At 45.5% G+C, this 15,587-nt stretch overlaps 1 protein-coding gene across 4 annotated transcripts in view; it reads right to left on the reverse strand.

Annotated features, from left to right (window-relative positions):
• The window catches only part of sgcd (sarcoglycan, delta (dystrophin-associated glycoprotein)), a 135,226-nt gene that overhangs the window by 31,866 nt on the left and 87,773 nt on the right, over positions 1 to 15,587 (reverse strand). For all 4 annotated transcript variants that reach the window (XM_040181887.2, XM_078106895.1, XM_078106896.1 and 1 more), the window contains one exon: positions 377 to 478. In XM_040181887.2, the coding sequence (XP_040037821.1) occupies positions 377 to 478 (102 nt within the window). The remainder of the gene's footprint in view (positions 1 to 376; positions 479 to 15,587) is intronic.

Here is a 15,587-nt window from a genome sequence, read left to right on the forward strand (position 1 = left end):
AGACACAAATCAATGAACTCAATACGGGTTGTAAATGCGGGCGGCGAGGGGACACTTGTAGTTTGCTGCTTCCAGTATCAGTCCCAACAGGACTGTCTCACATGCTGTTTCCACGGCGATGGAAGCTCCCGGGTCTCGAATGCACACATTAGACACCCATGTCCTCACACCATCTCTGCACACAGGCTGTGCCGTCATTTACCCAATTGGACTTCTTCCGTTGAGGCAACACAGGCGGTTTTGTGTTTATATGTGAACACGTGAACGTTGTCCGTGCCGTTGAGTCCCATAGGTGTCAGCCGAGCCTCGTAGCTTAGCCTTCGCACGGCACAAAAAATGAAAAATGTGGGTGGGTTTCTTTCTGTGAGTGACTTACTGGTTTGGACTGGATTTCTTTGGCATAGAGGGGTTGGAGGAACTCAGAGTCCCCTTCCAGTTTCAGGCCCTTCTCTGTTATTCTCAGGTTGCCCATTCCGTCCTGCGGAGAACAAAGACACAGTGACAGTTGGTTCATATTCTCCTCTGGAGTACACATCAGCTGGATCGTGAATAGCACACAAACCCGTATCTATCTCACAACATATTTTGTCAAATACAAATCAAATAGATTTCAGAAGAACACATTTGAACACGTCATTGACTCCTTAATCCCCAGGAAGGTTTAGGATGAGCAGTCTTGACTTGAAGTTAAGTGAAGTAAATGAGGTTTTTCTCAATTGGTGTTCTATTTTGTGTTCAAGGAGAAACGACTCTGCCATCAAACCTGCTTTTTCCTCGGTGTGGTGAGATTTACTTTAATATCCCACACGCCTGATGTTTAGTGGAAAGGTGAACTATGGTGGCGCACAATCAGAGATTATCAGGGTTCAGACTGTGAAGACTGTACACAGAGTGCATTAGACTCATTAAACCGTCTCCCTGGTTGATCGGCCGTCCTAATCTCTTCTAATCTCCTTCAGCGCAGAGGCAGTGGTTGATGTTTCACTTCAGCAGTACCTTTGCGAACGGATCGTTTGCCAGACACGGGGCACGGAGTGCACACAGAAACAGCGCATCATACTTACATATCAAGTACAAGAGAATATGTTGTCCTGCATAATCACACATGTACCGTGTGAGTATCCAATCGAGCGAATCGGGATCTTTTGCAAAATTCATTCACTTCAAAAACAACAACCATAACTTGAGTCTAAGTTAGAGCTTGCCGGTCAGTCCGGAGTATCAGGGCCGTGTTACAGGTGCTTCCAATAGGGCATTAGCAGGGCTGACCCGTCACTTTTCAGCCAGTCTTTGTTTGTATCACATGGTTTGTTCCAAAGATAGGAGACGCAGTCCGGTAGCAGAGTGAGAAAGAGACAGAGAAACGATGTCTATCCTCCAATGGGATCGTTTTTTTTTTTGTTTCCCTGCCGCCTTTTGATCCCTCAGGTTCTGATGAGCAAATGGAGATCAAGACCCCTTGAAATCCCAAAGTAACCGAGGACTGCTTTCAAGCCTCCTTCATCTAATCCCCCCCCACCCCCAACTGTGTAAAACATATTAAAATTCTGGCTCCGTTTTGGCAACGGGGGGGGGTTCCTGGACGTGTGATGATTTTGAATTATTACCAGGTGGAAACGAGCAGGCCTGTCAGGGGAGGCCTGCAGACGCCATTTAACCTCCATTCCCTGACACTTTGATGACGAAAGTCTACTGTAAGAAAGGAGACGGATATTTTCCCTACTTGGAAGGTGTCAAAAAAAGACATTTCGGATCCAGTTCCCCGCGGACATGTTGATTTCTTTTAAATCGGCTTCATGTCCTCTTTACTGATATGTACAATGTGGATTCTCCCACTAGCTATTTCATATCTGGATAATCGCTGGCTGAAAAGTAATGTTCTGCTTCACTTTGTATCTCTTAATCTCCGTTTCACACATCCCCTTTAAGTCCTCAAACACGCCACTAAGTTGACTGTATTTAGTCAACAAATGACTTGGATAGTAATAGAGTATTACCCGGCAGACATTCCGGGGGTTTCTTTCCCTTGAAAAAGCTTCTCCTAACAGACTCAATTGGCACACTGTTCTGTGGAGAGCATTTTATCAGTGTGGATGCACAGCAGCTGTTTAGGAAAGAGGAAGGAGGCCAGAAGAGTAGAGCGATGAATCTAGTGAACATAAATAAATAGGCAGTCAGGATAGAAATGCTCATAAAAGCTTCAATAATAAAGGTAGAGTCCCCCCCGCTCAGCTGCAATGGAGGGACTGGGAATATGTTACTATTACAGAGAAATACTGTAAAATGTCAACATGTACAAATTAACTAATTGGAATTACAAAGGTTTTTTTTTGCTGCTTCAGCACCACGGAGAGAGACACAAAGACACAAAGCAGAGCTGCGTGCCGCCGCTTCAGTGATGTTCATTCATCTTCCCTCCATTCCTTCATGGGGTCAGTCCTCACCTCGGTGCGTTACTTTGGTCGCTCAAATATCTGCGGAAGCTGCTCCTGTGGAAGTGATAAAGAGCCGCTCCCTGCTGTGCTCTGACTTGTTTCCTTCACACGTCTGTGCAGAGTACTTTGCAGGGAGCTGCCAGTCGATCAGAGCCCCCGTTTACTACATTGTGCACTAGTCTACCAACACTGCTTTCAATGATATGCTGCCCTCAACAATCCCTGCAACGGATACAAATTGACTGCTTTCTTTGACCAATACCACAATGCACCACATTAAGGGTGCGCCATTATACCTTTAGGGTAATAAGTCAGATTATGATCATTTGTGAGTGGGCAAAATGTCAATTTGCTGCTGAGTGGTGTAAAGAAGGACAAGGGAGGCGATTCTAGACACAGCCCTGGTTTGACTTCTTCAAGGACATTCAGAGACACAATAAGTGACTGGCCTGGTTGTTAGAGCCACGAGAGAGACAGCAACGTTAGACCACGTTTTCCGACAAAGTGATCAGCTCGCCAAGCACGACCTGTCCATGTCTGCTCTCGCCTCCGTCGCCTCCCGGCCACCACGTGCAGCACCGACAGGAGGACCGAGAGGAGCCATATTGTTTCAAGCGTAACATTTATTGTTTTTTTTGATGTCATGTGCTTTGGGGATCTGGGATTCTTCTGACTGAACGCGGCTGCACCGTTTGCAGATTCGAAGTTGGAAGTCTCGTCTTTTCACTCTCTGCGGTGCAGCCATGAATAATTCAGGAGCGCTCCGAGCAGGACAGAGGCCTCTGAACACTCAGCGTGCCTCCTTAGCCTGCTTCCCGTTTCTTTACCTGCTGCCTTTCATCTTCTCATAACCCACTCCATTGTTGGGCGCTGATGATCCTGTTTGTCAGTTTCACGTTCCTCTTCTTTAATCGTCTCCCTTTACGTTTGCCCTCCTTCAATTTCCACCCTGGCGCGTCTCTCTCTCTCCCTCGGCTGCCACGTGTTTTTGCTTTTGATCTATTTCTTCCACCTCCATCCCTCATTCCAGTCCCTCCTCTGGCCCTTTATCGTGGCTGGAAGGTGTTTCTCCTCAAAATAAAAAAGAGCCTTGCTGTCAGAGCGAAGTGAGAGCTACAGCTGTCACTGGACTTCCGTAATACTTCTCACTTAGACAAATAAAACATAGTTTGGCGACAGACTGATATTTTTTCATTTAGTCACAAAAGCTGTTTTATTAAGTCGGGCATCCTGCTCCATCAAATCCCTTCCACCGAGTGGACACACTTTGTTCTCAATGGCCCCCACTTCTTAGATGTGCTCCAAGTAAGTAGAGCAAGTGGAAACGCGCCGATGGTTTTAAAAGGCGTAACAAACCACAGACCCGTTTCGCTTTCAAAATCAGTCAAAGCCCACGTCTCCACAAACACCTGAAGAGGACGGGGACGCGTGTTTGAAGTACGGCCCTGTGAGGAACACCTCAGCAGCGGGATCCGTTTCTCCATCTGCTCGTCTCGGGCTGTACATTTTGTCCCCCTGCGTACGTTTCTCTCCCACCCAATTGATCCACACTCATCCCGGCCTCGCTTCACTGTCACCACTCTGTTAGCCGGATAGTTATTCAGAATGTGTTGCGTCTGTGTGTGTGTATTTGGGCTTCTCTCTCAACGTGTGTGTGTGTGTGTGTGTGTGTGTTGTGTGCCGGGGACTGTTTACCTGAGTGCAGGAGAAAACATCTGTCTTGTAAATAACAATCGTGCCTTCAGTTCCTTCTGTTATTCTGCAGATTTATGGGGCTCTGCTGTCTGTGCTGCAGTAGAGGGGAGGGGGGGGCTCAAACATAAGGTGTGTGCGTCCGTCCTGGTTTCGTTTTATTTAAGTCTTTACAGTCTGCCCGTCTGTTGTCTCTTGCATCTTCCCTCCTGAAGCTGACGTCCGCAGAGAGTCTCTGCTCTCAATAATGAAGCGCTGGCGGCTCGCAGCCCACTATTGAGCGTCTGAATCGATGTGCATCCAGCCACCAACCGAGGCTAAAGCAAATACAAGTATTGAGAAATATCACAAGGATTCATACTGTTTGAAGTCCAGATACACCCACAGCAAAACTGATTGATTACCCTACTGGAACCTTAATGACAGCTTGTACACTGTGCTCCTTTAACCTTATCAATACCAATCGTTGCATGTTGAAAACAACTCATTTAGACTTATATTTTTTTGCAGATGAACATGCTGAAACTCCACCACTTTCTGAACCGTATTTCCTCTTTATTCTACCAACAACACAATGAAGTACTTACATCCACTCCCACACACAAATCGACTGACCCAGAATATTTTAATTGGACCGTGAAGGCGGGAAAGGGTCATGGCGAGTCGGCCTGCACTTCATGGCTTGACAGCCCATCAACTGGCGCAAAGCAAGAGACCAAACAAAGGCTTTCCGGACTTTGTTTCACACTCGTACCTCCAATGCAGGGAGTCAGATACACTGACAACATCATGATGATGAAATGGGAGAGTTGTGAATAATTCAACGGTTTCAGATTAGCAAATCACAGCCTTTGTAAATCTCGCCCCGCGGGCAGCTTGAAGGCTTCTCCTCCAGCACACGTCGCCAGACAATGACGAGGGGCTCAGGGAATCACACCCGAGCTGTCGCTGGTTTATTCCTTCATTCGCCAGCAGAATCTGCGTGAGCGAGTGGACACACGACCACCGAGGCTCGACGGTGCGTTTCCTGCACACCGAGCACGTTACGCGGGCGCCAACGTGGCCAAACTCCAGACTGATACATTTTTCCATTGATCCCCCTCGATAACACCAGGAGTAAAGAAAGTTTTCCCCTCTTCCGTACTGTCTGCGCTCGCTCGCTCGCTCTGGCTCCTGTTCAACAGGTGCGACGTCATGCTGCAACACCCTGCGATGGCTATCAGTGGAATTGGCTTTGAGATTGCTCTCCACAGTGAAACCCCCGCTCCTCTGATTGAGGCCCCTCGACACGGCGCCACATCATCCATCAACGGGATGGGAAAGCAGATGTGGGGGGGGGGGGGGGGGGGGGGGGAAGAGGGGAAGGGCCCGAGAATGAAAGATGAAAGAAGGGAGAGCGGGAGGGAGCATTGATAAAGGCAGGGAGAGATAAGACTGGGTGAAATAGATAGATAAACACAGAGAGCAAGATAAGGGCCAAGAGAAAATGAGACGGACGGCGCGTTGGGGTGTAAATGAGGCGAAAGATGCTGACTGCGAGGGGAGTCGGGAGAACGGGGTGGGCGGAAAATGGAGGGAGGAGTAGAGGAAGGAGACTGATGAAAACATTAGAGGGCTGGAGGAGAAACAAGTGAGGGAGACGGAATTAGAGGCCAAGAGAGAGATTTCACGTCCGCACTAATGTGGATGGCTTTTATAAGCCATCTCTGTTTGGTTATTGCGTCCACTTTCAGCCACCGCTTTGGAAGCCTGAGCCGTTCCAAAAAGCTCTCCGGCGGCGTCATTTCTGAAGAGAGTGGCCTCACATTGCAGCGCGGGGGGAAAAGAGGACAGAGCGTTATACAATTATCGTCTATAAAACACGGCCTCAAAAGAGCAGCGTTCGGTTCTCGTGTGAAGGCATTTTCATACGGATGTATGCGCTCCGATTCCAAAAGGTGACACGCGAGTCCGTCCGATCCGAGTCGTGACTTTGTCTGCGTTGCATTTAGCGAAACCCGCCGTATCTCCTCCTCGCAAACAACCAAAAGCATGCCAACGTGTTGATGGCCCACGAGGGCTCCGAACGCAGTCTTTTCAGGGCGCGCGTCGGCGTCGCAGGCGGGTGGATTTCCCATTAGCTGCATCTCCATCTGGGACGGCCCGGCGAGGCCTTGGGACGCATCGCGGCCTTCACTCCGCCGCTGATTGACGCGTGAATGCAGAAGCCTGCGGGTCTCAGCGTGCCGGACAAGAGACACAGCGAGGACGTCTGGATGAGTTTTCATCATGTGTCTTTGGTTTGTATTGGCAACGTTGAACGACACCATGAGCTATAAATTCCCTTTTCGATGAATGGACTTATGAATAGATTTATTCAATGCTATTGTTATTGGGGATGTTTGGATGTCAGTCTGAGAATCACTTGCGAGGTTGAAAGCTTCACCTTCAAACGTTGTGGGGACACTTCGTCCCAACAACACACACACACACACACACACACACACTGCAATGAATGAATTGTGACGGTAGTCAAAGTGGTGCTATTATCTCCTGATTATGAAGTAATTACCGTGGGCTAATTGGAAGCGGTTATTGTTTTTATGGTTCTCGGAGCGGCTTTGTGATGGAGTGTTATCAGAGGCTGAAACAAGGTTCGGTCACTGTCACAGCCACGTCCGTCCACGCCGCCATTTAGTCCAATCTATGAGCTGCCGCGGCGCTGCTGCCATGACTACAAAAATAAAGTGCGTCGCTTGTTGGGAGTTCTCAAACACTTTGCTTGAAGGCCGGCGTCGTGCTGTTGGTACGTCGACTAGGTGGCACTTTACTTGAAGCACTTTGTAGTTTGGCTTTCTGGAGGAAATTATGCTTCCTTGATTCTTGTTTTTACTCATCGTAAGTCGCTTGGGATAAAAGCTTCAGCTGAATGGCTCACGCTTTTATCACTTTTGGTGGGATAAAGCACAGAAATGCTTCCGTGAGAGAAACCCTACGATTGGCTGCAGTGTTGAAGCTACATCAGCGCACAAGAGAATAAACTGAAATCTGAAATGAGGAATGCAAGCAAACAAAGCAGAGAAGGCTCTTCTCATTCATCATCTTTACCACCTGCGATCACCCCAATAAACGAGTATCTTCAAAACAACATTAGCATCAGCAATGAAGCCGAGCGATGTGTGAAAGTGGTGCCTTGTTTCATGTACATTTGCATCGTAGTACTTCGGTACTTCCTCTTTCTGGTGCGTGTAGACGAGCGCCCCCTGCTGACGTGGGGAGTTATTTCCTGGGCACCACACGGCCGTGCCGGAGTTTTTGTCCCAGTATGCGAGCACTAATATCCAAAGCGGTCCTTGATTCCTTTTTCCCTTTCAACCTCTTTACGGGTTTCTTTCTTTGGAAGACAAATTTTAAATGAGGTTTTCGTCAGTGACATAATCGCTGAAACACATTTTACCGCCCTGCTTTATGTTATTTTATAAAATTACAATTAAAATGAATCCTTTCTGACCGTCTGCACTTGTATGTAATTATACCTAAAAGTATGTTTGTATCCAAAATTGTAATATGTACAGATTGCATGTATCTTAATTAGATTATTCAAAATGAAATACACTGGTTGTTACAATAAACTATATTTAAGATGTGTGATATTTGACGCGGGTTTTAACAATGACGAGCGAAACACCAGCGCACATTCTGCCTTTCCAACAGATAACCTTTAATTGATTGGTTTCACCTTATCTCACTTTAATACGGACTGGCTGAAGTGAGCTTTGGAGTGGACTCGAGTGGAATATATATTAAGGAATGAAAGGTATTGTGAGGGGAGGGAGGGTATTTTATTTGGGTGAGGTTGCACAAGACAATCTCTGTTGGACTGTAAGAAAATCCCTACGCAAAGAACAGTCGATAGATTATTTCATGGACACTTGAAAAGAATCACTGAGAAACTACCAGAATAAAAAAAATGCTAAACTGATGTCAAAAAATAGTGTGAAATTAGTCATCGCGTTTGTTCAGCCTTGTGCAGGGAGGGCATCTCTTTTTTGCTATTATTCACATAATCAGTCAGTCAGTTCATATATTTATATCTGTCATCCTTATGTATTTCCATGTAGCAGCAGTGCTATATAATATATATATATATATATATATATATATATATATATATATATCTATATATATATATTCACAGATGGACAATATGCCTCATATTCTGCTTTAGAGTGCAAAGACTTTGGTTCCATTTTCTTCCCTTTTATTCTCAACTTTCTTCATGGATTTTATATAATAGGCCTATTGTTCTCCGTTTGAAATGTGTCGGCTATGCATGGAGAATATTCTTGGCAGCTACTTTCCCTTCAGTTTAGTCCGCCATGCTGTGTGGTGCGTTGTATGTTTGCCGTATGGGAGTCATGCATAAACACCACGCTGCACAACAGACAAAGAGATGCACTCTCTCTTCCGACGATAAAGACACACACTCTGCAACGCGTACTCGCACAAAGCCCACAGATGCACACACCCCCACGGCCTGTAAATAGGAGATAAACCTCTTGCTGTGAAATACATGATCTGTGATAGTTAAATCACTGCGCTAATGTGGCCTCAGAGTTATGGGAGATGGAAGCGAAAACATTGGATTTCCCCTTTTGTACTTTGTTTTCTACTATGTACGCAAAGAAATAAAAAGAGAAAGAAGAAGAGAGATAGGGGACAAGCTTCTGTTTTTTGATGACATTTGAAGTGTGTTCTTTGACTGAAGGTGAGGCGGTTAACATGGCACCAACAAAAGGTCCAGAAACACAGCAGTTAGATTTAGGCAGTACGACCATTTTAAATGAATCAGGTTTTAAATAAGTTTGCTTTTAATCTTCTGTACTGGGTCTACACCCAGGGGACTTTTATTCAACATAGATTTATTAGTCACATATCTTGCATTCTTTAATAATTGTGGGTTTACACTCATTATGAACCAAACAAAGTAGTTCAGGTGTCAAAACCAGATGTGGTTGTTTGCCGTAAGACGCAGTGAGATTGGAGTTAGAAGCTCGGTGCAGCTCATTCAGACGCTAAAGGTGGCCGAGGGCCTTGGCAGTATTTAACGCTCTGAGAGTGAGACAAGGACGATGGGAAAGAGAAAATCGGCAGGTTTCGTGAACAGACACTATTCGGCATTTGAAAGAGATTTTTGAAAGAAACTTTGAAAGCGATCCAGCTTTTCTTCTGCAGGGGCACAAATACGCTGGACTGATTCCATCTCAAATACACATCTGCCTCATCCTTGGCACTTCTGTTGTGCCTCGGAGACGTGATTTTTGACGGGACCACCTAGAGCGTGAAGCACAAACACCTCGCACACCTCCCTGCCAGGCTGGACACAATAGCAGCCAGATGAGTCGATGCCGATATCGATCTACACAAGACAGACGGTGTTTATCTGCATGACACATGATCCCGACACTGACAGGAGGACATCAAACGGCCACGAATGTCCAACTCACTCTACTTCTAGACCACTAGATCTGTGCGATGAAGTTTGTCTAAAATCCGTGGCAACTGTGGGAGAAGTGAGTGACTATGAGGTTGCAAACGATTCCTGATGTCCCAAAACACTCAGTTAGAAAGCAGATAACTTAATTCTGTTATCATGTAAATATACATACATCTTATTCTCTTCAGGTTCATTTTATGTTTGTTTTTTTAAATCTTTTGTAAGCCTTGCCAAAATATCGGCTAAAAGAGGCTAAAAGGCTCTCTAGCACTGTGGATCCAGGGGTAAGCAACCCTTCTCCAGTCCCTTAAGATCCAACTATCCATCTTTGCAACACTGGTAGCAGAAAAATCCGCTAATCTGAGACGTCTTCTTGAATATACAGGTTCTCTCGTTTTACGTTTCAGATATAAATTGTGCACTTTTATTTTTGTTTTACATTGTTAAATAGTCAAATATGGAGAACAGCTGTTTTTTGGTTTGATCTTTATGAATTCTGAGTTGTTTGCACACATTTTTAAGACACTTAAAAAAAATAGTCTAAAAAACAAACAAAAAACAAAGCCAAACGAGAACCTGCAGTGGAACAATCACCCCATTAAGTGCACAACTGCACCGCTTCGTAGTCCTCCGGGAGCCTCAAAGAAACCTCCCCTCTCCACTGCTGCTCTTTCTTCCTCTTTAAGGTGCCAACAGGCTGATTGGAGCCTGAGTCAGGTTACAAGTGTGAGGCAATAAGCAGCAGAAGGCTTGAGGAACTTGTCCGGTGTCACTGCTGAGCCATATCTCATCCACAAAGAGGACCAATTAAAAGTGATACGCAAAGCTCATTTCTGGAAACACAAAGGAAGGCTGACGACACAGTGACCATTACTGGTGAAGCATTCAACCAAACAGGAGCGTGGAGCACCGTGGAGCAGGAGGTACCTTTTGAAGTGTAAAGAGAGGAGACAAAGTCAAAGAGCTCAGGAGATGAGACGCGTCTCTAGAGTTTGGGGAGCTGACTTTGATGCATTTGGGAAAGTCAACGTTTTCACATCCGCCTTCAGCCTTGAGCACTACAGTGCTCCTGTAACCGTTTGGCTTTGACGGATCAGCAGGAATTGACATACTGATCGATGCCAATCTCGGCCGACACCAAAGGAGCTCGGGCCTCTTCCTCTCAGGAGACCAGGGGTCCGGTTACAGGACGGCGGGTGGAGAGCACAGGAAGTGACCACACATCGAATCATCATCACCTCATGGGTTGGTGAGAAGGACCAGGCTCCAGGCCGCGCTGATACAACACAGAGTAGCTTGTGGAGAAGAACTTTAAAGTACTTTTTTTTTCCACACCACATCCATGACACAAGCTGTTTTTCTTTCGTCAGCCAGTGATAACATTGGGACGGTGTGATGGATGGATCATTACTGGAGATGCTTGTGGAATGCTCAACTTCAGGACTTTGATCACAAATCATTTCAGTTCGGTAGACAAAATCCTCTAAGCAGGTAAAGAATAAGCAGGTAAAAGTAATACTTGCTTCCTGGATACGGTACATACTCTCAGTACTCTCGTGTGACAGGGATGGGTTGTCATGGTGGCAGAGATAATTAGACCCCCAGGCATTTCTTAGTTTGGCATTTCCGTGTCCTGCAGGTGTGAGTTAGCGTGTGCCAGAGGGTTCACTGTCCGCGGGGAGTCACTCCAACCAATCACATCGCGAGGTGATTTCCCTGATGAGTCCCACTCGACTGCTTGACGGCGTGCTAATCAGCGATGGAGTCATTCGAGTGCATCGTCTCAGTCCTGAAGACTCTTGATTGTCCATGCAAGTCATCTTATCAGGACACAAGACCAGATTGATTTCCCTTACTTTATTTTACTGCCCGGAAAAATGTATCTTTCCATGCTTGAAATATTGGAGATAGGTATCGCCTTTTGCTGCATGTTGGATCCAATTTAAATGTTAATGCGTATCTTCTGTGTTTTAATGTCTTGCTTGGAAATTGCTTCTTGCTCATTTATAAATTTGTGTGTAACATATGGAGCCTGAATTATGGCTTAATCATTGTCATTTTATTTGGGATTTGAGTCGGACCGAAACTCCAACTTTCGACACAATCATCGACAGGCTCTTACCCCAAATACTTTGTTTGTAATTAAAGTAAAGTTGCCCATCAACTTAATTAAATCACAGCAGTAGGAAACGCAGCTATCGTCATTGAGTACTTCAATTTGTCTTATTAAAATCCCTTAATTGTTCATCCCAGGTTATCAAACATCAGGACCAACAGTACACATCTTCACACTATATTCTATCTGAGCCAGCGAGTTTCCAGCCTATTTTTTACTTTCGTTTTTTTTTTTCTACCTTTTCGTGTTTTGTGATTATACATTTCGTGAACGCCTTGTGGGAAGCTCATCTCCCCAATAGGGACTATAAAGTCGAGCTTTATTAGTTATCTCCTGAGCGCTGAATTCACACAGTTAACAGACTCTGCCTGGAATGTAATTAGTGTCGTCGCCTGCAACTCCATTTCACACCTCCAAAATGCGCCGCGCGCTCATTGTCCCGCTCTCATTATTCCTTTCATTTTGCAGCAATGAATTGTACGTGAGCCGTGAAGGCAGCTGGCTGGCGGATCTTACCCCCCCTCTGTCTCCCTCGTGGCTCTTTCCTCCATCCCTCTCTCTGCTGACCTTTCAGCGGAGGCCGCTGGAGGTACCGAGGTGTAATTGTCCCCAACGAGAACCGGTAACTCCAATCTCATCGGCGGCCTGCGATTTAGTGCCGCCAGCAGCCGATGCTGCGTTCTTTGCAAGAGGCAAGAATGGGCTTTTGTGATGCAGCTTTGCACTAATTCACCGGGGAAAGAGCCTGGACCTGAATGATACAAATTGTTGGATTTTTTTTTGGTTGACTGGACAATTTTTTTTCTGATAGAAAAAGTTCCACTCAAGTAACCTTAAAACCTTTCGTTGTTGTTTTGGTTATCCTTCCCAAGAGGACATTTAGCTATTAACATCTTTTGAATTGCATTTTGAATATTGTATGTTAGTATGTGTAATAGATTACATTCAATTTACAATTATATAAAAACTCCAAGAGGAGCTAAATCCTATTTATTTGTAACACTTTAGATGAAGATGATGAAGAGCTGCCCAAGTCAAGTCTTTCAAATTTGCTGGTTGCTAATCGATCTCAAAGTGTAGACAAGTACGAAGGTGTGTTCAAACTTTTGACTGGTATGAACACTTAAACAAGGTCAGAATTTAATTCAGTAGAAAGTTAGAAACATAAATTAACTATGGCAAAGGACTGTAAAAGAACCATACCGAAAACCGCCAAAAGGAAGGTATAGCGCCCCAAAAAACTAATTTATAATGAATCATGATGAGTATCATGAATATCTTAAGTCAGTAAGATCCGATTAAAATGAAAGTCTGGCAACAAGTAAGAAAAAGTTTCTTTAAAAAGCAGTTATCATCCACTGCCTCTGCTCCTCCTACTCCTTCTTCGTCTTCTTTGTTTGACTTCCCGCCCCTCTTTTCCCTGAGTGAGACCCGTGAAAAAGCTTATCAACGTCTCAGAGGAAGACGGGCTGCAATCAGAGGGACAATTACTGCTCTTTCTGCTTCCACCATCACCAGCGGTCCGGAGCTGTGCCAGAGATGTTTATCTACTGAGGGTCTCCACGTGCGTTTATCTGCAGAGGGAACAAAGGTCTCTGTAGCTCGTCCTTTGCCCAACCGACACAACAATAGATTGCGTGGATTTCTGGCCTGGATTTGATTGATGGTCCGGATTGGGTGAGCATTGTGGAATCAGAGCTTAACGTTTGCTCTTAGCGCACCCCTGGCTAGTTAGGTAGCAGGCTAGCAGGCTACAATAGCTAATCATGGCCGCCTCACTACCTGCTGCTCAGGAGAAGCCACCAGTCAACGATCAACATTTTATTTGGATCTATTCTAACGGCGAGAGAAAATTGTCCGCTTTCCATTCATACGCAAATATGTCTCAGTCCAGCATTGTCCATATTTGTTGACACCCCAAGCATCCATCTTCTGAGTCCCCCTTTTCCTCCCCGTCTCCCGCCAGAGACGCTGCAGGAGGAGAACAAACAACAACTCGACGTGGCGTTGCTTGGGGCGAAAGCCGCGGCGGTCTCAGCGGCAGCGTTTGATGATTATAGATCGACCCGCCTCGTCTGGTCCTCCAGGAGTCAATCGGCTGTTTGTTCAGTGCGTCCATTCTTTTTTTTTCACCCAGAAGTTAATTGAGCCACCTGTGACTTTAAATGCATGCACTTAAATCTTTGGTTCTGACGCCTGCATTTCGGTTCTCGATCATGAAAGATTTAGGTTTTGTTGAAGGATTTATGGAGAAGAAAATGTTTCTGTTCCACGGCCAATTCTGCTATTTTCGCCGTCTGATTCTCATGCAAACGTCTAATGTTATATAACCTCATATTGAGGTATTTTCCACATTACTTTGATTGGCTTTGTGACTGTATTTTAAATTGATCAGATTGGGGGAACTAGCCTCGGGTCTTTACGTTTTGATGGAGAGAAGAGCAGACACTCAAAGAGCTCCGTGTTCTCTGCAGGCCCGGAGAAAAGGCCCGGTTCACTGGAGGGGAAGGACCGGCAGGGACAGCAGTCGATACATCACCTGCCCCACTTTTTCTCTCATTACCACTGACTACCAGTCAGGGCCGCCGTGCACATGAGCTGCAGCCACTTCAGCCCGTCTCAATCGTCGCAACCAGCCTAATAAACATGATGGGGGGGGGGGCGACCGTTTCTTTGGAAGTCAAGGCTGAAAGATGACGACCATCGTAACGCACGGGCGCTCCCATACGTTCACTTCCTCATAAAGAATCTTTCCCCCTAATATCCACAGTGTTGTATTTGGGTGAAGGCCTGATTAATGGATTGCCTTGAGGTCGCATTTACAAAGAAAAGGTCACTAAAACCACGCTGGAAGTCCGCCTGTGGTCCACTGGGGGACACTGCTATGTTTGACAGCTGAATAAAGAAATGTGGGAGGGAGAAATGAGAGCGGCTGCTCCTAATTAAACACCGATTGGGAGCATTTCAAACGATCATTTTTAATTTATGGGAGTTCCATTAACTTTTTATGACTAAACAGTCATGTTTCAGCTTTGAGCTCTCCCTGTTTCTGACCCTGACTCTGAAAGGCCAACTGCGAGCTCTCCAGCTCACTATTGCTTCAGCCCTGAAAGTTTCTTTAGCATTTTGCTACATTAGATAGTGTTGCTTTAGATAGTGTGCAAGGGTGAAAGCTTCAAGAAAAGTCAGATGCCACTTTTCAACGAAATAAATCCACTGTGATGATTCATTCCAAATGGTGTTTCAATAGAGCAAAGGGAAATTAAAATGACCTACTGAGAGGAACTTAAACATACAAAAAACTACTGTGTTAAACATTTACATGCTTCTACGGGTGTGTTCGGCACAGTCGGAACAGAGAAAGCATCTGTCCAGAGGTGCCAGTGGTTGTACCGGTGGTGTGTGCTGCAAAGACTCACCGCTCCATCCACCACTGGGCTGTTGACCCATGCTAACGCGGGCTTCTAAAGAGCCTTTTGTCGACCGCGGAGCTCTGGAGTTGGACTTGACACACGTCAAGTGGAGAGCACGGCCGCGCATCGACAAAACGCTACGCAGTGTGTGAACACGCGTGTTTCCTCTTGTGTCGATCTGCAGCTGCACGGATCCGAATGTTTAAGCTTATTTCAGCAAAATGGATTACGTTTCACTAAGTAAAGAGGATCGAATAAAAACTACACGTTTGTTTTACTAGATGGATTGTTTGGGGAGGCCGATCTCAAAAAAATAAAAGATATGGGTCCAATAAAAGTGAATAAAAGTTATGATTGTATTCAAGTGAGCTGTGCTCTTATTTAAAAAAAAACTACTGAGACCCGAGAACATGCAGATATGTCGTAACACACATCACATGCACTCCTGCATCGTA

Source organism: Gasterosteus aculeatus, chromosome 7 (assembly GCF_964276395.1).
Source record: "Gasterosteus aculeatus chromosome 7, fGasAcu3.hap1.1, whole genome shotgun sequence".
NCBI lineage: Eukaryota > Metazoa > Chordata > Actinopteri > Perciformes > Gasterosteidae > Gasterosteus > Gasterosteus aculeatus.